The sequence below is a fragment of the Ammospiza nelsoni genome, chromosome 9, assembly GCF_027579445.1.
Source record: "Ammospiza nelsoni isolate bAmmNel1 chromosome 9, bAmmNel1.pri, whole genome shotgun sequence".
NCBI classification, from domain to species: domain Eukaryota; kingdom Metazoa; phylum Chordata; class Aves; order Passeriformes; family Passerellidae; genus Ammospiza; species Ammospiza nelsoni.
The window spans coordinates 7,518,685-7,542,751 of record NC_080641.1 but is presented as its reverse complement, the minus strand read 5'-3'; the positions used below and the strand labels follow the sequence as shown (position 1 = coordinate 7,542,751).

At 48.0% G+C, this 24,067-nt stretch overlaps 1 protein-coding gene across 2 annotated transcripts; it reads right to left on the bottom strand.

Moving 5' to 3' along the window:
- Positions 1 to 415: 415 nt before the first annotated feature.
- RXRG (retinoid X receptor gamma) lies at positions 416 to 23,994 on the bottom strand. Of its 2 annotated transcripts, none has more exons than XM_059478297.1 (10): positions 23,784 to 23,994; positions 12,301 to 12,542; positions 8,515 to 8,659; positions 7,444 to 7,623; positions 4,688 to 4,848; positions 3,440 to 3,569; positions 2,704 to 2,836; positions 1,899 to 1,990; positions 1,532 to 1,637; positions 416 to 845 (listed from the first exon to the last, which is right to left on the bottom strand). In XM_059478297.1, the coding sequence occupies exons 1-10, from the start codon at positions 23,830 to 23,832 to the stop codon at positions 698 to 700; spliced, it is 1,386 nt and encodes a 461-aa protein (XP_059334280.1). In that variant the 5' UTR covers positions 23,833 to 23,994; the 3' UTR covers positions 416 to 697. The 2 variants fall into 2 exon arrangements, with proteins under 2 accessions (XP_059334280.1, XP_059334281.1); XM_059478298.1 differs by lacking the exon at positions 23,784 to 23,994 and adding an exon at positions 23,435 to 23,445.
- Between the last annotated feature and the right edge of the window lie 73 nt (positions 23,995 to 24,067).

Sequence of the window (24,067 nt, the reverse complement as noted above, 5' to 3'; positions counted from 1 at the left end):
TGTCAGTGGCTAGACTAGCTCAGAAAAGAAAACACCAAACTAACCAACCAACCAACCAACACCAGACAACCACCCTCTCACACATTAAAAACTTACTTTAAATATTACTTTAGAACCTCAAAGAATTCCAAGAGCCCAAGAGTTTAAGATGGTGGAATGAAATGTTTTGATTCACAGCAGCAAGCTTCTCTTGGTCATTCCTTAGCAGAAACAAGAAGGAGCAATACCTGTCTTCTCTCAGCCAGAGGACCATGTCCATCAGCACAAGCAGAGATATCCCAAGTGACATTCCTGCCCTGATTTGGGCAGCTCAAAAGTGTCAGGAGGAACCCTCAGCCCCACCCCAAGCTGGACCTGTGACCACAGCAAAAGAAGACACTGCTCTTCCACTCCAATCAGTGCCTCACTCGTAATATTTTATTTGTTTTGTTGACTTTTATTGAGAATGAAAAAATAATTTAAAGCAATTATCTGTACAGGGGGGCAGGGGGGTGGTTAGCTGGGTAGAGGATCTGTGACCCCCCCAGACAGGCCAGGGAGGGCTCAAGGGGGTGATTTACAGCTGTCCAAAACCACGACAATCCCACCGAGGAGGAGCGGAGGGCCAAGGACATCTCTGGAGCTCTCACAGGCTCAGAGCACAGGGGCAGGAGGCTCTGCAGGGGCACAGGGGGCCAGGCTTTGGCCAGACAGACCCTCAAGTGACCTGCAGGGGTGTCTCCAGCATCTCCATGAGGAAGGTGTCGATGGGGGTGTCTCCAATCAGCTTGAAGAAGAAGAGGTGCTCCAGGCACTTCAGCCCGATGGAGCGCAGTGCCGGCAGGCGCAGGAGCAGCTTGGCAAACCTGGGAAAGAGCAGAGTCAGAGGCACAAGGGAGGCACTGCCTGCCCTCTCCCACCCATTTCCAAGCCTGCACCAGCCCAGATTCTCCCCAAAAAATGCTTTGGGGCATTCTCAGACTTAGATTCCCTTAAGCTTTCAATATAAGCGTTTGTCGCCTCATGTGGTGGGAATATGTACCTTTCCAAACCAGAATGTGGCATTTTTAAAACTTAAACAAAAAAGAAGATACATCCAGATCTGAACATCTTAACATGACCCATATCTCCATGGTACCCTTTAAATCTATGCTCAAAAACTCCCCAGGCTATCAGAGTGTGTGCAGCCCCTCAGCTGCCAGCCACTGCCTCTGGTTTGGAGGCACATCTGGGAAGGGGGTGCAGCTGGCAGCCTGTTCCCCCTGCCCAGAGCCCACTTGTAGTGTCTGTGGTGACAGCCAGAGCCCACTGGCAGTGTCTGTGGTGACAGCCAGAGCAAAAACCAGCAGAAGATTCCGCAGGCACCGACCCAGCTGCCGGCACTTCAAGAGCTCGGCCAGCAGAGGGTAGGATTGGATTAGAAAGCAACAAAATTCCAGCTCCACAGCACCCTCAAGGCTGGGGATTTGGGCACTGTGGTTCAGGCAGAGCCAGCACAGCCAGGATCCTCTCTGCAGGGTGGGAATCACGCTGCCCTGCCGGGGGCACTCACCGCCCTGGCTGCTCGGGGTACTTCTGCTTCGTGTAGGCTTCCAGCGTGGCATAGACCTTCTCCCGCAGAGATTCCACTTCTGAGGGGCTGGACAAACCCTTGGCATCTGGTCAGGGGAGGAAATACAGCTGGGGAAAAGGTCTCTGCAGAGGGGGTCTTTGCACTGTGTGCACTGGCAGGAGAGGAATGGGACAAATCTTGGCTGCTGGGAGCTGTCCCTGCCCATTGCAGCAGGGGTGGAATGATGTGGTCCTTGAGGAACCTTCCAACCCAAAGCATGAAATCTGTCTGCAGCCTTGATGCTCGTCATCACAGTGACCTGCTTGGAGTGCTTGTCACCTGGGACTGTCCCCAGCCTCGGGCTTACCTGGGTTAAACAGGACAATGGCTCGCAGGCACCCCAGCTCCGACTTATCCATCTGCATGTCTTTCATTTTGGACACCAGCTCTGTCAAAACCCTGCATGTGGGGGACATGGGTGAGCAGACCGTCAGAGACCAGTTTCTCCACTGAAAAAAAGGCACTGGGAACACCCTCAATTCTTCTCTGCGGGAAGAGAGGCATCTTTGAGGCACAGCCATGCCCCACACTGCTGTTCCACAAGTGCATCAGCAACATCCTGAGCATCAAATTTGCTCCTGTTCTCACTTTGTTCAGCACACAGCACTCCCAATTTGCACTCACTCAAGGAAAACCACATGGGTTTTCTCCACTTTTTACTGTGTGGTGCAAAACATGGGCACTGTCCTTACGTGTGCCAGGTGTGAAGGAGTGGTGAGGCAGTGTCCTGCCAGGCAGGGAGCAGGCACGGCAGGGACAATATGCATGCACTTGTTACACAAACAAGTTAGGGTTTGAGGCTTTGCCATCTAAAGTTCTTGGTGAGCAATATTAGGCCTAGATACAGCCACAGCAAACTCTCTAGACAGAAGCATTCCTCCCCCTGCACACCCAACCCAACATCTGCTTCTACAGCTGCAAATCCCTTCTCACTGTGCTTTCACCCCATTCTTGTTTTTTTAAGTCAGTCAAACATCCCCTGCTCCTTCCAAGCCACTTCTGCCCCAAACCACACAGGCTTTGCTCCAGTTCCCCTTAAGGACATGTTTCCCACTCAGAGGGGAAGGCAGAGCTAGCCTGGCCAGCCCTGCTGGGGGATGGCAGCCACGTACCTGTCAAAGATGGAGCCCACGCCGGCGCTGTGGGCGCTGCTGCGGTGCACGTGCAGGCCCGTGGCCAGCAGGATCCCATCCTGCACCGACACAGAGCGATGGGAGAAGGAGGCAATGAGCAGCTCATTCCAGCCTGCAAGCACAGGAGGGCAGGACACGTCAGGCAGTCTGGCCAAAAAGCAGTTCCAGACAGAGCAGCAGAGCTGGTTTCTCCCTGCTGGCTTTGGACTGAACTCAGGGGAGAGTTGGCACCCCAGGTACCAGTGCATCCCTTGCAAGAGGTGGGAAATCCCTTGGAAATAGCTGGGAAATGCTCTCAGGCACATGGTGTGATACTTGGGGTTGTTCTGGGCACGGACAGGAGTTGGACTTTGATGATTCTTCCAGGTTCTTACCAGCTCAGGATATTCTATGATTCAGTGACCCTGACTAGCAGCAAGCAAGGAGCAGAAACTGGCTCAAAGGGAAAACAATTAAAATTACAAAAAAGAAAAGGGGAAAAATATTCTGTGTTTTCTTCCTAAAAAACCACATTCCTAGCAACTCCAATCTCTTTACAAACAACAGATTCTACACCCCATCCACACCCTCTGCCAACCTCTCATCGTGTCTCAGAATGGGACATGGAGGAATGGATTGGCTCAGGATTGCACATTCACCACCCAGCCTGGCTGGCTCTCACACAGCCCAGAGAAGGGACAGGGGCAGCAGGGACAGCACAGGTGGGGGACATTACCTGCCCGGAGGAGAATGACTTGGTCTTCCAGCGTCAGGTCGGAGAAGTGGGGGATGCGCTTGGCCCACTCGACCAGAGTGAAGAGCTGCTTGTCAGCAGCGTGGCAGATGTTGGTGACAGGGTCATTTGTCTAACAGAGAGGGGTACCAAAAGGAAAAGAGCAGAGGAAAAGAGGAGAATTCATCAGTGGAAAGTCTTTGATAATCGCAATTGAGTTAACGATACTCAATGCCACAAGCACAACATCCAAACTGCCAATAATCTCAGGTGGGTGCTGTTGGGGAGAGCAGGAATTTGTTACCACTGTCCTCTCTGCAGCCAGCCAAGTCAGCTTGATGCCTTGGAGTGGCCACCCAGAACAGAGGCTAGACCAGATTAAGAGGGTAAAAAAAGGTATTTATTGAAGGTCTTCAATAGGCACACCTTGGGCAGTCAAAAGAGGGGCTACACCCAAGATGGACAACGCTAAGTTTTTCAGACAATTATAAGTTTGGTCCATTTCCATTTCAAGGGTTAATCCTCCAATTACAGCTTCAGGTAATGAAGTCATATTCCCCCAGTTTGCTCCCCCCAATTCACTTTTGTTTATACTTTTTGGGGCCTGAGGCTGTAGGGTGTCCTTGAGCTTCAGGCCCAGAGGGATTGTTTTGTCTGACCAAAATGTGAAGACAGCAGCTGACACTCTATATGGAGTTTAGAGTTATACACTAAAGCAGTACAAGATTTGAAAAATATGAAAGCTAAATGCCTTAGGGCATCAAGCTGGTTGCTAGACTTTTCTGTTTGCTTGTTACCCTTTGCAAAGCAAGTCCCTCATGGCTGGCTCCAGTCCTGCTCCCCAGGGCATATCCAAAAGCCAGGGAGCAGCCCCTGAACAGGCATGAGCACCAGTTCCATCCAAACCAGCAAAACCACAGCAGTAAACCTGCTGTGTTCAGCTCCACCCCAGCCAGGGGCAGACAAGAAGTGTTCAGGGCTATGCACGTGTGAAAGCCAGCACAGGGCTCAGGCTCTCCAGCATCTATTTCAGTGAGGAGATTCCTCATTGAAACTAAAAGAGACTGGGGAAAAAATGCTTGGAAAATAACATATAGTTGTCATTCAGAGTATCTCTAAAGAGAAACTGTTGGTGATTTTTAGGTGCTGTGGAGCAAAACCCCCTTGCACAATGCTTGTTGTTCACATGGTGCTTGTCTGTTCAAATCCCAGCTCCAATCTCTGGCTGCAGGTGCTGCCAGGGGCTCTTACCGAGCTCTCTGTGCCCATGTCACTGTAGGCCTCTGTTTTGGGCTCCACTGCCAGCTCAGCTTCCAGGATCCTCTCCACGGGCATGTCCTCACTGCCACTGCTCGTGGACTCGGCCTCGGTCTCACTGCGCTCCCTGCTCCTCTGCCTCTCCTCCTGCACAGCTGTGGGACACAAGCATGGCTCTCTACAGCCACAGCAACGCTCATCTGCTCACAGGGGGTCCCCACAGGTGGGATGGAAACCCCCTCAAGCAGGAAGCAACAGAAAATAATACCATTCACATTCTCTTAAAAAATTCCTCCACCCAGGGTTTCTCTCCTGGGAAGCTTAAAGGCAGCGAGAGAAGCCTCAGAGAAAAAGAAAACAATTCCTATCTCATTTGTTTCTCCTGTGTTTTGCTCATGTGGAATGTGTTTGGAGACTGTTTACCCACAGGTGATTGCTTCATTGGATTCTGCTGTGAGTTGTTTTCACTCTTTGGCCAAATGGGGCCAAGCTGTGTCAGGACTCTGGAAAAAGTCACAAGTTTTCATTATTATCTTTTTAGCATTCTGTAAGTATCATTTCTGTATTCTTTAGTATGGTATAGTATTCTTTAATATAATATAGTATAATAAAGTAATAAATTAGCCTTCTGAGAACATGGAGTCAGATTCATCATTTTCTCCTCCCCTCAGTAGACCGGCATTTTACAATAAATGGGTATTTCAGATGTACACCCATTAAAATGGCTGCTCCCACACCAAGAACTCTGAGGTTGCTGCAGACCAGTAGCCTCCAAATTTGACCAAAGATTGTGATTTCCAAAGTATGAAGCTCCAGAACAGAGGGAAGAGGAACTGATGCCTCCAGGTGGCAGTCTGGACTTGGCTGTCACTGAGTGCTGGAAGAGGCAGCACTCAGCACTCCTGCACTCACAGACAGGTTTTTGTGCTCTCAGCATGCTTCCAACAATCCCAGAATGCTTTCAACAATCCCACAGCAGCCAGAGCATCCAGCAGCAGGGCTAGACAGTCCCAAAACCCCAGCTGGATTCACACTTGCTGCTTGTCTCATTCCTGAGCAAAATCCTACCCAGCCTGGCCCAGTCCTGGCATCACCTCTCCCTCCACCACCTCTCTTCCTGATCCTCCCCACTAGAAAGTTCCCTCTACATCAGCACCCCAACACCTTCACTCCCTTCTCCCCTCTGTATATTTTCTAAAGAAGGCACAGAACATGAAATTCTCTCCAAAGCTCAGTTTCTAATTCCCAGGACGTGTGTAAGACAGGTCAGTGTAGGACCTGTGTATCTTGTGTGCAACAAAAGTCCTGGTACACTTTTTTTTTGTTTGTTTTTAAGAAATCCCAAAGGGAAATACAACAATCCTGCTTAAGAAGTGACCAGCAGGCATTACATTTGTTCAGTTCACTGCTGGGGTGAAATGGTAGCACCCAAGGAGATGGATCAAGGTGGGCATCCAGCCTGGTACTTGTGAGGGAGGGCAACACAGGACACAAGTATATGCCAGCCTGCTGGGGGGGAATATTTGTGCAGAAAAAGCCATGCAAGTGTTTCTGAAGTCACCAAAATCTTACTGTAAGAAAGAACATGGCAAGGAAATACCAGTCCCATCACTCAGCCCCTGAACTCAAGCTGCACTCTGTCCCCAGTTTCTGCAGCTCCCAGTGACTGCTGCAGCCAAACTCTCACAGGATCCACCAGATTCCTGGGGTTTAAATTTTCACTCTCTGCAAAAGGAAGTTGTGCTAACACCCTGGTCCTCTGAACCACTTTGCACCTGGCTGGAAGAGGGAGCTATGCCTGGGATTAAGTTTTTGATTCCAGCCTGGCATTCTGCAGTCCCCTGCTGCCCTGTGAGTTTGAGGCAGCACAGCTTTGGTGATGCTGCAGGACGAGAATCAGCTCATGCCCAGTGTTACAGCTGCTTCCCTGGGCAGCTCTGTTACTTTATCTTACAAAAAAGGAGCTTAAATGCTGTGTTGGTTGTCACTTCCTGACGTTGCATCTGTTAGGATAATTTGGGAGACAATCCAGCTCAGCAGGTGAATGGAAATGACAGAGGGGAAATGACAGAGAACTATAAAATGAGAGATAGAAATAAATCATTCACCCTTATCGTCCAGTACAAGAATTAGGTGGTGACAAATGAAGTCAGCAAATCAAAAACAAAAAAATGGAAGCTGCTCTTCACAAAAGAGACAAGAAGGCTGCAGGACCCCTCACTGCTAGGTCCCAGCAGAAGTTTACAGGTTTCCAAGGGGTCCAAGCCACTAAGAGTCACTAACTAGAGGCAAGGTTGGGTCAGGATCAGTTAAAAGCTTCGATACTCACCCATGTGTGTGATTAGGTGAGAAGAAAAATACACTGTAACAGCTTCCCCATCAGTCTCTTCCCTTATTAGCCCTTATTAGGAAAAAAGCCTTCACAGAAGGAAGAATTTTTTGCACCCTGTCCAACATGGGAACAGGCTGCTCAGGGAGGTGGCAGAGTCACCATCCCAGAGGTATCTAAAGGACAGGCATATGTGGCACTTAGGGACAGGGTTCACTGGTGGAATCTGCATTGCTGGGCCAATGGTTCCACTTGATCTTAAAACTCTTTTCCAACCCAAACCACGATTCCCATTTCCTTTACGTAATGAGGTCCCAAACCCCCTGATGAATGCACCAGCCTTGGAGGGCCACCAAGAGGCTGATTTATCCTAATGAATGGAGGAAAATATCTCCAACCCCATTGCTCCCAGCAGCCCTACCTTCCCTCTTCATCCCCATGGCGAGGCACTTCTGGTAGCGGCAGTACTGGCAGCGGTTGCGTTGGCGCTTGTCGATCAGGCAGTCCTTGTTATCCCGGCAGGTGTAGATCAGATCCTTCCTGATGGTCCTCTTGAAGAAGCCTTTGCAGCCCTCACAGCTGTACACCCCATAGTGCTTCCCTGGGGAGGCAAGGGAATGGCTGGCCAGGCAGGCTTTTGCCTTTCCTTCCAGCGTGGAGGAGCTCAAAGCAAATCCAAAGGTGGGAAAACTGCAGGGTATCACCTTGAACTGGCTTCAAGTCTTAGCAGCAGCAGTCAAACCACAGGACCACTGTTTTTCCTGGGATAAGGAGGGGCTGCATGCCAGTGGAGTGATGTGGAGCATCTGAGGTGCACAACAGCCACAGGCAGCAAATGGGGTGCACTGATATGGAGAGGGCTTTCAAGGCTCACTGGGGCATGATAGAAAACCCAGGCACAGGCAGAGCCCAGCTGACACAAAGCACAGGGAGATGGGAACACAGAAATGGGGAAGGCTTGTAAGGCTCACTGGGATATTGTAGAAAACCCAGGCACAGGCAGAGCCCAGCTGACACAAAGCACAGGGAGATGGGAACACAGAGATGGGGAGGGCTTGCAGGGCTCACTGGGGTATGATAGAAAACCCAGACACAGGCAGAGCCCAGCTGACACAAAGCACAGGGAGATGGGAACACAGAAATGGGGAAGGCTTGTAAGGCTCACTGGGATATTATAGAAAACCCAGGCACAGGCAGAGCCCAGCTGACACAAAGCACAGGGAGATGGGAACACAGAGATTTTGGTAGATTTACCTTTGGCAAACAGGGACAGAAGGTAAAATGAGGTTACACACACGAGGGAGAAGAGCACAGTGTTTAGGTTTGGTCACTTTTGGGCACAAATCTGCAACACAGCCAGCCAGACCCAGCCATGAGCTTGCCATGCCAGTGTGGCCCCAACAGCCTCCACACTGCTCAGTGCTGCACAGTCTCAGAGCACCAAGAGAGTTCTCACTGCACAAAGCCTTCCCCAAGAGAGAAAGCCTCCTACCTGAGGACCTGTCCCCACAGATGGCACAGATGTGTTTGGCTAGGGATCCTGGACTCGTGGATGGATAATTCATGTTCCCCATCCCCGGGAGACCCGGCAAGGGCTTGACATCCTCCGAGCTGCTGACGTTGTTGAGGACATTGAGCTGCAGAAGCCACAAGATAGGTTAGAGGGGAGAGACTCACATCTCAGTGAAACCATCCCCAAACGGAGCTGACCCTTCCCTTGCTGCTCCTGCCAGGCTTGTCCCCCAGGCTTACCCCCATGGGGCTGCCCTGGGCAGACAGACAGACATCCTCTGCTGAATCCAGCAGGAGAGGCTTAAGCAGGCACTAAAGCAGACACTGCATGATGTTGTAACCAAAGCCAGGACTAAGCAGAGCTGGAAAAGGGCAGGCACTACCCTCAGCTGCTCAGTTACAGCCTCCAAGCCATGAGGCTGGTGGGATCCTGGCTGCTTCATTAGAGGATGCTGATTGTTGGCTGCTGGCAGCCACAAACACAAACAGATTAGTAAAGCAGAGCTCTGCAGACAGGTGATTTGTTACAATCAAACCTGCACTGCTGCATGGCTAGGGAAGCTGTAATGGTGTTTAAGAACAGAAAAAAAATAAATAAAAATTAGTGGGTTAGCTTCCCTGACTCACAATATCTGCATATGCACATGAATACATGGCCATTTGGTGCCTCTCTGGGACTTAGGTTCCCAAACACCATCACAGGTGGTAGATTTGGTGTTACCAGATTATTTTAAAAAAAGAAACAAAAAAAAAAAAAAAGGGGGATCAGGCTGAGCATTGAAAAATCAGCAGCTGTGAGATGCAGGCAAAGGATGCAGAGCCCCCAGCTGAGATCCCCAGGAGCTGCTCCTGGCTGCTGAAGTTAAAGGTTACAAACCCACATTGATTAGAGACCAAAGCCTGACGTTGCCCAGGGCTTCCTTTTATTGCTGTTTGCTTTGGAGCCACGTCAGGCAGGGCAGGGAGGGTTAAGGGCCATTGAGCACGTCCTGTCAAAAGCTGTCTGGGCAGAACAATCTCTCTCCAAGCCCACCATACACCACCAAATCACCTTCCCCACTGCTGTGGGCTGAGGGCTGGGGATGGTTGTTCCATCCCTGGGTTTGTTTGGAACAGTTGTGCCAATTTATCAGCTCAAAGAAGGCAGAAGCAAGGACAGAAAACAAGAATTTGGATGAAGACCCAGCTCGAGCCTTCATTGCAATCTCTGTAACATTTAAAACAGTGGATTCCATGCATGTTGCTGAAATTTCTCCATTTGCTCCAAGAAACTGCACATTTCCAAAAAAAAAAAAAAGTGGTAATTTCCACAGAAAATTTTGGTAAAGAACAAAGGTTCATCCCATTGGAATTTTTTGATGTGTCATTAGAAAAATAAAAAGGATGAAGCCTGTTCTCATCTTCCCTCACCGCTATCCCTTCATTTTCAAGCTTCAAATGTTTTAATAACACAGAAAATAAAAATTATCCAGCAAAAATCAGGAGCCAAGTGGTTTTGCTCCAGTAGGACATATAAGTGTATTGGGAAAAATTGCCCAGAGGAACAGAGGTTTGATCTCCCCAGCAGAGACTCAAACCAAGCACTGGCAACTGTAAATCCTTATGCTTCAAAATCCAGGCCAAGGAAAGGAGAAATAAACCCCTTCCTCCCCACAAGTGTCCATCATCTTGGCAAAATGCTGAGCCAGGAGAACCTTTTTATGGTTTAAAATGTTACTCAGAACTCAGGTACCACCTTTTCTTCCTCCCTGCCTGCACTTTGAAAGAATAAAAGGGAGAGAGGGTACAGGGGAGGGGGACACACAGGGCAGTTTTATCCATCAGTGTCCTTAGAGCTTGACTCTTGCAGGTGAAGTGCAATCATGGATGATATCTGGGACAACTGCTTGAACCCAAATCCATTAGCTGCCTCCCTGCTGAATCCCCAGGGCCCAGCCGTCTCCTTGCATTAGAGGCAACACAAATGGAACCTTCTCCTCGGATCTGGGAACTTGGCACAGGGCCCAGGCTGGGGAAACCACTTCCCAGAGCATCCCCAGTCCCAAAGGAAAGGCTTCCAACCAGCCAGTGCTGCCACAATTTCCTGTCCAGCCCTTCTGTCCTTGATGTCAGGGGCACAAATACCATCAGATCCACGGGGAACAGCTGGGTGCTGCAAGGGGATGAGGGATCCTCCAGCATTCCCACTGCTGACAGCTGGGGCCCACACAGGAGTTGAGGATGCTGGGGAAAGGTAAGCCAAACATCATCCTCTTTCAGAGCTCTTCAGGGGCCTCCCCATGCTATTTTTTCCCAGCCTTTCAGGCACTAAGAAGAGCTTCAGGCATTCCAAGGAGTAGCAGCATGGTATGGGAAGAGAGGGCTTGGGGACCATCTCCTTGCTTTTTCCTCAGCAGGAGCCACCAAGGCTTCTGAGCACTTCCCACCTTCAGGTCCCACTAACAAAACTCAAAATCTTGCTCCTAAGAGGCAGAATTTTCACTTAGATCAGGACACCCAGAACATTTCAGCTCTCTGTCGAGATGCCACAGTGCCACCAGAAATGCAGGAGGCAGTTCCAGGCTTTTGGAGCAGCATGTCTCCATCCCACAGAGCCACCCTGGGAGGCTCCCAGCCCTCCCATGGCTCTGGGGAGGCTCCAGCCCAAACACCTGTCTGGAAGGGAAACCTCAGCACCCACGTGAGCACAGGCAGCAAGGATGGGAGTGCTCAATTTTGCTTCAGGCCAGCTTGAGATGCAACACAGTAGGTGGCTGGCATTTAGCATTAACATTTGTCTCTCCCTAGAAAGTCTGTCTCCTTTCCAGATAAACAAATGAAGCAGACATGCTTCTGCAGGAGGAAGGGCAATGTTTCACACACTGCAGCCCTTGGCTATCCTGTTTCCGTGTACAGTAATTACACACTGCAGCAGAGGGGAGCTGGACTGCACCCACAGCGAGAACAAAGCTGGAAATTAGCTCTATTTCTTCATCCTGTGTGGGAACCCAGGACATTTCTCTGGCTGCCCTGGGTGATTCTAGACCCTGGCAGGGGGCTCAGAGACCTTGGCACGGAGTCACAAACACCTGTGCCTTTGATTTTAGCCCATGGAAACAATTACCAACTGTGTGAAGAGTTACAAGCCACAAGGGTTTGAGTAGAATGATAGTGAATTTGTCACAGGGTGAAAAAGTGGAATTTTGGGGATTTAGAATGGGGGTTCAAGAGGCAAGATGAAAGAATCTGGGCATGTCCTGTCCTTCTTGTCCTCCATCTTCTGCTGTGATGGTGACACTTCTGGATTGGTTAAGAGTAGAGAGAGACTGTCTAACATAGGTGATAGGTATTGGAAAATTATAAAAAAGGACACATAGTTCTCAGTATAAAAAGTTAACACCACCCCAAGGGCAGGGACTGTGCCACAACCCGACCTGCTGGACAGACCTCAGCAGGTCAGAGACAGAATGGAACAGATAAGAGAAAATAAACAACCTTGAGAAGCAGAACCCACGAATCTCGACTTCTTCAGTGGTGGGGCTGGGAAAAAAGGACTTTCTAATACCTTGGAGATCATCTCAACCACAGAAATCTGAGAATCCTGTAGGGTATTTTAAAACTGGTGTGCTCTGTGTGTCTGTGCAAGGCTGATTAATGCAGATTCCCATGCTAGAAAATATTCTTTCCAGCTGAGCTCTGAGTGGCCGCACTCCCCACCAGCCAACCCTCTCCCTCAACTTTTGGGACTTCACCCATCCTGAACACAAAGAAATCATCACATCCCCACCTGTGGGCTGGCATGTGCCACGAAATTGACGCCGGGGGCGGAGGACAGAGCGACGGGGTGCGAGCCCAGCGAGGAGGCGATGACCCTGTAGGGCGAGCCCAGGGCGCTCATGGGCGCCGGCAGCGCCCGCGCCGCGCTCCCGGCGGGCTCCAGGAAGCCGGGGGGCCCCTCCACCACCGGGCTCCCCGAGGACAGCCCCGAGGACAGGCTCACTGACGGGGAGCTGGCGTGCACCGGGGAATCTGCAGGGAGAAACGGAGAGACGGAGTGGGATGGAGAGCCTTGGTGGTTGTCACCGTCGTATTTTCTGGGAAAATCCCTTCTCCTGGGAAGCTGAGGAGCCTCAGAGAAAAAAGGAAAGCAATAATTATCTGGTTTGCTTCTCCTGTGTTTTGCTGCTTTGGAATGTGCTTGGAGATTGCTTATCCAACAACATTGGTTTCATGTGAATTGTTTTGACTTAATGACCAATCACAGTCCAGCTGTGTCGGGACTCTGGAAGAGGTCACGAGTTTTTCTTTATTATCTTCTAGCCTTCTGTAAGTATTCTTTCTCTATCCTTTAGTATAGCATTCTTTACTATAATAGAGATCATAAAATAATAAATTATCCTTAACATGGAGTCAGATTAATCACTTCCTTCCTGCCACGGGGGACCCCGAAAATACCACAGGTTGTGTCAGCTTAAAATGCCAGCCCAGCCTCAAAACCAAGCAGCAAACCACACTGTAAAGAGAGAAGAACAAAATGTTGGTTATAATACAGGAAAATGAGTTATATACTGTTGGAACGCTGGTTACTGAGAGTTTGAGACTTTCTGTGCAGACCCCCCAAGAGAACACTGCATTTAACCTGAGACCATAGAGAAGACTTCCAAAATTAAATGGTAAAACTAAGATTTATGAGTGTGTAGTTTGAACAGAAGTGTGTAATATCACATAGTAGAAGACTTAGAGTTTAAAGTTTTAGAATATAGAATATATATATAAAATTTATACATATATATTTTATATTGAATATATAAAACAAGACAGAAGTTTTAGAGCAAAAACTAGTCCTTCTCCTTCATGAATTTGAGCAGTATTGTATAATATAAATATATAATATATAATATATAATATATAATATATAATATATAATATATAATATATAATATATAATATATAATAATATATGATATATAACATATAATATGTAATATGTAATATAATATATAATACATAATACATTATGTATTATATATTATATATTATATATTATATATTATATATTATATATTATATATTATATATTATATATGATGTTATTATTTTTATATATAGTATATATATTAAATTAAAAGTCCACATTACAAGTCACGGGTAATTAAGTTATTGAGTTAAAAGTAAAAATAATTTAAGTGTCTTTTCTTAATTAGACAGTTTATTCTTAAAAGGCCTTATAAAGAAAGAAATACAACTCCATTTTTAGCTTGTTAGAGTGAAGTGCTGTAAAACTCACAGTTTGTGAGATTGTAATATAAATAAGAACTAATAAACATGTAAGTCCAAACAAGAAATACCATCTCACACATTTAATCCCAACCTTGGCAGAAGAAAGAAAGTAAAGAATCCACAATATACAGCAACAAACATTATTTGGAGATAATGCTTAATAACAAAATATTCCTTTTCCACTTTGGTGCCTCAGCAGACTTTGAGGAAGGCACCACTGCCTGCCTGCCTCAGGCTGATTTTCAGTTTGCTCTGAACTCTTCCTTGAGGTCCCATTTCTTCTGTCCAAGCCAGCTCTAGGGACAGCACACTTCTGAAACCCTGACATCCTCACCAGCCAGCCTGGAAACTCTGAATGCTCCACAAGCCTTATGATGAAGCACCTCTGCTCCCTGAGGTGGCTCTGGCCTTGTGTTCCCATGGCTCAGTTTTCCCCCTCCCCACTCACTGTGTCTCCACTGTGCCTTTTCCCATGTTCACTCCCAAAGCTGGGTGCCAGCACCTTCCACAGCAGCTGGAGCAACCCAGGAATGCCTCATGACACGCTTGCAGCGCAAGTTTCAGGACAAGGCAGCCCCAAAACAATTTGCCCTTTAATTTTCCTCATTTGTACAAATCAGAGCAGAGACTCTGGCCACGCAGATGTGCCAGGGCACTCTCACAGCTACAAGGACAGGGGTTTTCCTCCCTCCATACTAAAAAGAGCTGCAGTGCACATCACGAAGCTGAGCCACATGAGATCAGTCTGCCCCTGAACCCTGCTGAGGAAGAGGTGGTGTAAAAAACAATATAACCCTGATCACTGCCACTTCAGGGCAGACTCTGAGGCTGAAAAGCTCAGCCAAGGCCTAAATACTGTCTTCTGTAGGACCAGTCTCAAATATTCAGGCATCAAATGACCACTAGTCCAAATGGGTCATGCATTTAGGTTCATATTAAGGATTTCCATGACCTTTTCTCCCTCCCTTAGAATTTACCAGCCCTAGTTAGCATTAGCTGTCATTAACATTTCTGTGAACCATTATTTCTCCGTTGGTTTTTCAACACAGGAGATGATTCCCTGGAGTAGCAAGGCAAAGATGTTGTGTGGGAAGGTCACACAGCTGCTTTTTCACGGCTGGCACAGAGGATACATTCTCCCGTTGCATTTGCAAGTAAGGCAGCGCTTGGGTGTTTTGTTTGTTTGTGGTTTTTTTCCCTCCTTTTAACATTACTGCAAAGTTATTTACGTGACAGTGCTTGTTATTCTACCTGAAGTAACAATCAAATCTGATTCAAAGGGAAGATGCACAATAAAGACGGGAAAAGGTCAGCTTGCTGAATAACATTAAAGACATTTGTCAGAGTCAAGGAGGACTCCATCCGCTGTTATCAACCCGCTTCAGACTTAATTCTGCTGAGGGAGGGGGAGAAAAGGTCTTTGTCAATTCTTGCTTTGGCTTTTTGGATCAATTCTCCCGGTGGGAAAGCGATGTGCAGCAGGAGGAAGCCGGCTCAATGACAACAGCAGAGGGCTCAGAGGCAGCGAGGCGCTCTGGAGGCAGGAGCAGGGCTCTGCCTGCTGCCACAGAGTCACCGCAGATCCCCCTGCCACCACCAGGGAGACACACAGCCTGCTTTCTGCTAGCAGACAGCAACATCCCTGCCTTGGAATGGATCCCAAGTGCTCCAGTCCTTCATCCCAGGGACAGAGCGCCTTTAGCACTGGGCAGAAGCTGTGCTGTTTGTCTGGAGCCTCCCTTACCTCAGCTCACACAGGCACCTCAGATGTTTCTTGGGGCTTCAAAGGACCATCCTGGCCATTATCAGCTTCAGAGAAAAGCAAATGCATTTTTCATCACCTGTGGTACCACAACACACAGTCCTCCCCAGCATCTGCAGCACAGACCTAGAAAGAATTTGCTTTTACGCCTCTTTAAATAACTAGGTAAACAACATTGCCTCTGAGGATTCCTCAGCTTGGAAAATAAGTCATTGCAGGGGATGCTGGGCAGAGATCTATCACACCAGGAGAGCTGAGCAGCAGAATGAGTCTTCATCCTCTTCCATTAACACAGAAAAGGGCATATTTTGAAAGTATCATGCAGAAGATTTAAACCAATAAGAAAAGACACCCAGGAGAGTTAACTGTTTGCTTTTATGCCAGACCTTTCCGGAGTGCTGTCATTGCTGAAACTCTCCATTAGAGAGGCTCCAGGTTGCACAAGGACCCAGAGCAAGGCTTTCCCACCAGGAGGCTGCTGGTCAGTGCAAGCCCCATGCTGACAAGAGGCAAATTTTTCAGAGCTGTGCCCAGGGGGATCCCCTAGACCCCAGGATGGGATCAAAGCTCAAAGCCAGGAAACCTGGAGGGTTTTACCCTGTTACACCTCTGTTATCCCAGCAAAGAGATACCAAAGAGGAACCGTGAATGCACAAAGGAGTGTTTGCTGGTGGAGATGGATGGATAAATGAAAATACCCACTGGAGAGCACAGAGGTGTAAAGCCAGGCTTTGCCAGGGCCTGATGACACAAACCAGAGTTGACGTGCTTGCTCCTACAGCGCCTGGCTACACTGTCCTGCCAAGGCTCTGACAAACCCCTTGGTCAAATCCACAGTGTTAAATTTCCATTTACCAAACAACAACTTTATCCATCTGTTACAAATTCAAATAAAGGCCCTATCTAGAAAAGCACAACAATGATGACAAAAAGCCCACAAAAACAAAAAAATTTTGACTTCCAGTCCCTTTCTGGAATAAGTCTGCTAAGTAATCCACCACAGGAGCAGAAATGCATTCTCCTGCAGCTGGGGAAAATCCTCCTCAGCTTCTCATTTTCAGGCTAGAGTGCTCAGAGAGGGATATAAGAAATGAGTGTTAGCAGACTATCAGCTTGTGAGAGGAGCAATTTTCATGGCTGAAAGGTGTGCAGAAAGAGGCAAGCCAAAGCATCCTTGACCCTGGGGTTAATTATTCGCTCAGCTGAATACACTCAAACTTGTTTCAGTTCAAAGAAGCCAGGGGGGTTTGGACTGTGCAAAGAGCCAAGTTTTGAAAGAAAATAATTAAATTAAATGACTTGCAAGAAAATACTGATGTTCTGTGTCCCACATCTCCCAGCAGAACCCAGAAAGGTCTTGGGTTCACTGGGATGGAATAGCTTTACTGCAGGTATTTTCTCTCATCATCTGGGAGATGGACAAATGGCAGTGGAACAGGGCTAGGTGTTGGGGAAGATGAAACAGGAAAGCTTTATAAATATGATTGCCTGGCAAAAGATTTTGAGAATATGGAAACTATAAGTGAGATTGAAATGAAAGCAAGCTTTGAGATCCCTCAGTTACTGAACAACTGGAAAACAACGGTATGGCCAGCTCAAGGTAATCCCCTTTTGATGGAACAACACCCTCTGCTTGCAGACAGGCCCAAGGGTCAGAGCAGACCCTACAGCTTGGCAGAAGGGGCCCAAAGAGGAGTTTTTAGGGTTTAAAATGTAACACAGGGTGGTAATGTAGTGATTTTTATAGGCTGTATGGAAATGCTGTAGTATTTGTATATTGTACTAGATTGGTTAGTGAGAATTAGAATATTCAGCACAGAAGATTTATGGTATTGTAACAGGAACTTCACTCTCTCTTAGTCTTTTGCTCTGTCTCATCCTCTTTACCATGCTCTTTCCTTCTCTCTCTTTACCTCTGTCTTTACTTCTCTCAGATCAGCTCTGAGCTGTGTTTGGCAGCTCCCAGCAGGGCCCTACACCCAGGCCCTTTGCAATAAACCACAAATTCCATGACCTGGCTGCAGAGATCTCTGCTCTCCATCCATCCCGACCATCCTACCCCTGTCACTCCTACAGCTGGGGAGGAGCTGCAGTGCAGCAGGGAAGCAGCTGTGGGATGGAGCAGGGTGGGCTGGGGAGACAGGAGCCAGTGCTGCAGCCAGCCCCAGCCAGCCACCCCCGCTGCACAGGGCACAGGTGACATTTACCCAGGCCTGCAGTGTCCATCAGGTAATGCAAGGTGACAGCAGGGACGGGGACGCCCCGAGCACAGGGCACCAACCACGCTGGCCATGTCCCCACACAGCTGGGGAAGGCCAGCTGGGACCTGCACTGAGCACCAGGGCTCGCTGCTGCTTTTCAACACCCACCCTGCACTCACCATTGGCTTATTTCTGATCCACAAGTGGGGCTGTTCGTCCTTCTACCGTGCCTGGACAGGTATGTCACAGTCATATTTTCTGAAAAATCCCTTGGCCCAGGACTTTCTCCTGGGAAGCTGAGAAGCCTCAGGGAAAAAGGAAAACAAAATCTTCTCTCATTTGCTTCTCCTGTGTTGTGCTCAGATGTGGAATGTGTTTGGAGATTGTTTATCCAACAGGTGATTGTTTCATTGGTTTTATGTGAATTGTTTTGATTCATTGGCCAATTACGGTCAAGCTGTGTCGAGCCACGAGTTTTCATTATTATCTTTTTAGCATTCTGTAAGCATCCTTTCTGTATTCTTTAGTATGGTTTAGTATATATTCTTTTATATAATATAGTATTATAAAATAATAAATTAGCCTTCTAAGAACATGGAGTCAGATTCATCATTCCTTCCTGCCACAGGGCACCCTGCTAATACAATACAGGGAGTTTCCTGTCCAAGTTCAGGGCAGCTCGATTTTGTATTTATTTCTCTCCTGGAGGAGCAGGTGGATTGTGTGGATTTTCCAGTATCTCTGCTGCAAACATGCACTGCCCAGAGAAGCCAGTGCCTCCATCAGCTCTCCACAAGCTGCCTTAAACAGAAGCACACACTCCAGCCTTCTCTTTGAAGGGGGCAAAGCTTAAGAAAGAAGAATTTGGTTCTGAGTGCTTCAAAGTGGCTCTGCAAATTACAGCATTGTTTGTGGCAGGGAGCAGCTGAAGTACACACACAGAAATACAGTGTCCATACTGTTGCTTTAGAATAAGGATAATTTCCAATGCCAGCTTAAGCATCTCTGCTGACATTAGGAAAAATAATGAAGAAAGACCCCAAGAAACACTCAGTTCTCTGCATTTTGAAATTACTGCCCTTGAGGACATAAGCAACAGCATTACCCTCACCCACCAGCTACTGAAGCTGAGCAAGTACACAAAGCTTTGATACTCCACTCCAACTGTGCTTCATCTTCACTTCAGCAAAATCCTAATCCAGGGACAGGAAACTTGCATGAATGGCCTCATAAATCAGGAGTAGAACACCATCTACACCACAGCAGATGTGGAGGTGTCCAACACATGCACCTGCAGAGCACGAAAGCTCCAGGTCCACGACACCAACCCTAAACAGCCAGGTCTGGGCTAGCACAGTGAAAGTGAAACAAGGTGAGCTTGATAAGGCACTTTGGATGCACCTCTGTGCTCCAAGCACTTCACAGGGGAAGCTGAGGAAGGTGTGGAAACAAAGACAAGTGACCCCAAATATCTCAGTGAAGGCAGTAGGAAGAGAAGGAACCGGGCTGCAACCAATAAAACTGCCTTGATTTTCACACAAATAATGGCAGCAAACATCAGCTTCAGCGGTTACACCTGAGCAGAAAGAAGAATCAAAATGCAGAGGCCAAAAACATCCAAGCACTGCACACACTGTCTGTTTAACCACCACAGGCTGCAGGCTTGTTTTGGACAATGTCCCTTCAACTCTAACACCCAGCAAAGCCTTGAGAGAAATATCCATGTTCAGCACTGAGGTCTGACCTCATCTAAGGCCTAAAACAGTCCTTGAAGATCCCTGGCAAGCCTAGAGATGATGATACTCTCAACATTCACAGTTTCCTTTTTAATATCAGAGAGAATCAAAAGCTGAAACTCATCAAACAATGAAAAACACTTATGCTCCCAAGGCTTCAGAGAAAAGGTTGACAAACATTTAAAGGTGTGAGCTGCCCTGCCTGACACATGACTTTGCAGATATTTCATCCTCTGCAGATCAGAAAGCACTGAGAAGTGGGCAGAGAAGGGCTGATTTCAGGAGAGGAGCACGAGTGTGCGTGGGAGGTGCAGCCTGGCAAACAGCTCGTCCTTGGGGACGACCTTGAAAGGGAAATACCTGAGAGAAACACTCCTGAAAGTGGCTGCAGTGATGGTAGCAGGATACCCACCATAACTGGAATCCAGCAAAGTTCTGCTGCTGTGACTGCAGAAGTTGTTTTTTGTTTAACACACAGAGGATGAACCATAAAACTCTTCCCTTTCTGGGGATATTTTTAACCATCCAAGCAGATTCCCACAGACAGTACAAATATCCCACAGAAAGGTTGGTGGGTTTGCCTTGCTTTTAAGGTCCAGTGACCTCTGTGTTTCCATCTTTCCTGCTCAACTCCATGCCAATAAATAATGCAGCCTTCCCTGAGCACTAAAAACGAGGAGGAAAACTCTCAGGAGCTGTAGTGGCACATATGGGAGCAGGGGTTTCTCCAACAGGGTCCTTACATTGGGCAGCAGAAAGTTTCCCTCAGCCCTCCAGGTGGTGGGAAGAGCTGCTTCCTCTCTTCTCTGCTAATGCCTCCCTTGCAACAGGGGCCATCCAAAACCTGGCCACAAAAAGCTGTTTGTCCTGTCCAAACGTCCTTGGACTTACTAAGCTATTGACCCACTGTCCAATTTCAGTCCAATCAGGCCAAGACCTCAAAATAGCATCTGCTGCTGAGCCTGCACCAGGGAAAGACTCCTTTAGCAACTACACATCAAGTAATTAAAACAGAGCTGCAAGCCAAATTTACTCACCCTAACAAGGTGTCACATCTCCCTGGTGGCCACGGTAACACACAAGAGTTGGATAAAGCTCCTTGTCTCCAAAAAAAACAAAAGGAAAAAAGTCGTGGAATTTGAGGCCTGAAGGGTTTTTACAATTATCGTTTGATCAGAATTCCCACTTGGCCAGCAGCCACTAGGAAAAAACACGTACAAATTCCTACAGTTTTGTTTGAATTTGTGGAGAAGCTACAAGTCCCCAGGAGAATGGATCCCACTGACTGCAGGAATTGTGGTTGCCCCAGGCAACTGAAGGCAGGCATCTCCTGCTTGAAAAGAAAAATTTTCACAAAATTTAAAATCTCATTTTCTTAAAATTTCATTTTCTTAGATACCAGAGTTGCCCAGTCACTAAGGGCTCTTTTCCATCCTCACATCCACAATTACAGGAATGGACACAGCAAGCCATGACACCCAGGGGAAAAATCATCCTGCAGGCCACAAAACCTGGGACAATCACATGTGAAAAAGGTGCCAGGCAGGCAGCAGAGCCAGCCCAGCACAATGCGGGTTTTCCTCTCCCTATCCCCTAAACGACCTGGCCTAACCCTGCTTTGCTTGGGAGAGCTGACAAGATTGCAGCCGGAGGTGGTGTGGCCACAGGCCAAGTTACATGAGTAGCAATAAAAGAGACTTTGTGGAGGAGCCAAGTTAGTTCTTGTCCCCAACCAACGTTGCCAGAGAGTGCCCAGAAAGAGAGGACAGCCAGCACAGCATCTTTCCTTGCCCTGGGAGCTGGGCTTGGGGTGAGATGCATCCTTCTGGAAAATAAAACCACATTTTTAAGCCCTTTCTTTGCTCCTGTAGCCCAGCACATCTCCTGCTTTAGATATCTAAGGCTGACTCATCTGAACATTTTCCCTGCTACTCTACAAACTCATCTGTGACACCTTGGAGTCTGACTGTCCTTTTCTCATCACAAATCATGTGCTTATGACCAGCTTGTGGATGTATTTCTCAGACAAATTTGGTGGTGCTATCCAGATGTTTAAGATCAAACTGAGTGTTGCACACCCCATCAAAAACATGCACCTTATTTCTATCCTGAATGCAGATAAAATTAAGGTAAAGCAGATGCAACAGCCACTTGAAAGCAAAGAAAAAGACAGCAAGTTGATGCCTTCTTTTTGCCATTATGCTGAAATTGAAGCCCAGAATTTCAGAGCTAAAGGAAATCTGAATGCAAGAAGAACAGCAGAACCTGCATCACCTTAACTTTGCCCTCCAGCAACACCGTGCAATGAATGCTACAAGCTGACAGCTTAGTGTGGACCCTGATGTTCCAGGAAGAGTTTCATGGCTTTTCCAAGGATGGGGGAGCAGTAAACACCAGGAACACATGGTGGGCCTGATGGAGATGCAGGCTGCCTGGTGGTGAGGACCCAAGGCAGTGGAAGATCCCTTCCACCCGTGGTCACCACCATCTCTCCTCCTCCAAAGCCTGGCTGCCCTCTCACACAGCCCTAAAGCTGTTTGCCCAAAACAGGCACTGCTTCCTCAGCCAGCCAGAATTCCCCTCAAAGGAGAGGGAGCTGCCACAGGGACATGGAAGCCCCTCTGGCTTTTTGGGGAGAACGGCCAGGAGTGGCAAACTCCATCCAGGGAGCACAAGACAGGACAGAGAGACTGTTTTAAAGCATCCCAAACAAAACTTGGCCAATGCTTTTACATCTCTGCCTGGCATTCACATACAGAAAATACCTCTGTTTCTCATACCAAGCTGGAAGCAGGTTAAAACCCCAGTTTAATATATTAAAAGGAAGTTAAACTCCCAATATACTGAGATAGAGAAGTCCCTTCGCCTTTATTGGTGGAAAAGAAATCCCTCTGCTCCTATTACCAATTTCCTCTCCTAGAAATCTCCCAAAGGCTCTGCTGAGTGTTGTAACCCTTGTCCCTACAGGGATCTCTGCCTGGTTCCTATGAAGATCAGCTTGACTGTCACTTTTCCTTTGGTTCGTTGCAAGTTTGTAACAGAAATAAATTCAACACAAATAACACTTTCATTGTTTTGTTCTTATTTGTAATAGAAATAAATCAAACACAAATAACACATTCATTGTTTCCTTCTAATTGCAGCAGTAGGAGAGAGCTCAGCTTGTCTTTGCTGGGTCCTTAAAACCACCCATGAGCAACAGATTCTCCCAATGAGAATCTGCAGAAACAGCCTAAAAAGGTATTTTGAAAAGTCAAGCTCTTGTGAAACTCGAGGATAACTTGATGCAATACTTTCCTGGAGTTGGCGAATTACCAGAGGTGAGCATCTGGTGAAAAAGGGAGGGGGGAAAAACCCCACACATAGTGGGAACATCCCATGTGCAACGTGATGTCTGCAGGAACTGCTTCTCCAGCAGAGAAATACCAGGCTGATTTACACAGCATGGGGGCCTCCAGAGAGAATCCTGGAGGTACTTCCCCCACCTTAAAGGGCTGGGAACAACTTAAGGAAAGACTTTGCACACACACGCACTTTGTTCCATCAGTACTTCCAGCAGTCCATAGGTGGGCGCTCCCAGCCCCTCGCAGCCGAGCACTCCAACCCACAGCTCCTCAACCCATTCCCCCTGTGTCAGGGCAAGGGGTAGAACCTCAGATAAAACATAAAGAGTATTCCCAAAGAGCATTTCCCGAGAGGAGCCGCGGTTCCTGCGGCCAGGGCTCGCTCTCGGTGGGCACAGGGGTGTCACAGCCTCCCTTGGCTCATCTGACACAGCTCCACACGATGATGGTGGGATCTGTGTCACAAGGGCAGGAGACAGCCCCGCAAGGCAAGGAATTAACCCTCGTAAGGTTTTTCTCGGGAGGTGTTTTATGTTTGAAAAGTAATTTTCTCCTCCCCTCAACAAGTTAATAAAAATTAAATGGGAAAGATGCTTACTCGGTTTGACGCTGTTCTTACAATGAAGAGATTCAAGCCAGCACACACAGACACAAACACGCATCTCCCTAGCGATCCGCTGAACTTCAAAGCGCAGCCTGCAGAATTTCAGGCAGCCTGGCGCGGCCGTGCAGAAGTTCACAGCACATAAAACCACAGGACAGCTTCGATCACAAGCACACGGGCACTGCAGGTTACAGCCACATCCCAGCTAGGTTAAATTTTAGCTGGGAATTTAAATTTTTAAATTCCCTTTACGTTTTTTAATTCCCTTTACACCACCCCCCCTCGCCGCCACCGTGGGACCAGTTCCTCCCCCTAACCCCGTAAACGCAAGTAAAACACTTACTGCCAAAGCCCGCAGGAAACTTAATGAAGTGAGGATAATTCCCATACATGTTTAATCTTCAGTTCATCGCTCGCCTTTCCCGACACGAGTGCCTCCTCTAAACTTCAAAGCCGTCCGGAGCGCAGCCGGGGCCGGGGCATGGCTCTGAGGGGGCTCTCGGAGGGTGCCGGGGCAGCTTCTCCTCGCCGCGGGCCCATGCTCGCCTCACGCCGGCCGCGGCCAGGCCCGGGCCGCGCCAGCCCCGCGTTCCCCCGCGCTCCCCCGCTCCTCCTCAGCGCCCGCTG

What these genes read in the sequence shown, in the direction of transcription:
- RXRG (XM_059478297.1), bottom strand. Translation starts at nt 23,832, where the DNA reads ATGTATGGGAATTATCCTCACTTCATTAAGTTTCCTGCGGGCTTTGGC. An exon ending in CATTGTCCTGTTTAACCCAG is followed by an intron (nt 1,638 to 1,898) that starts GTAAGCCCGAGG and finishes TCCCCTGACCAG; the next exon opens with ATGCCAAGGGTTTGTCCAGC. An exon ending in TACCCCGAGCAGCCAGGGCG is followed by an intron (nt 846 to 1,531) that starts GTGAGTGCCCCC and finishes GCTCTTTCCCAG; the next exon opens with GTTTGCCAAGCTGCTCCTGC.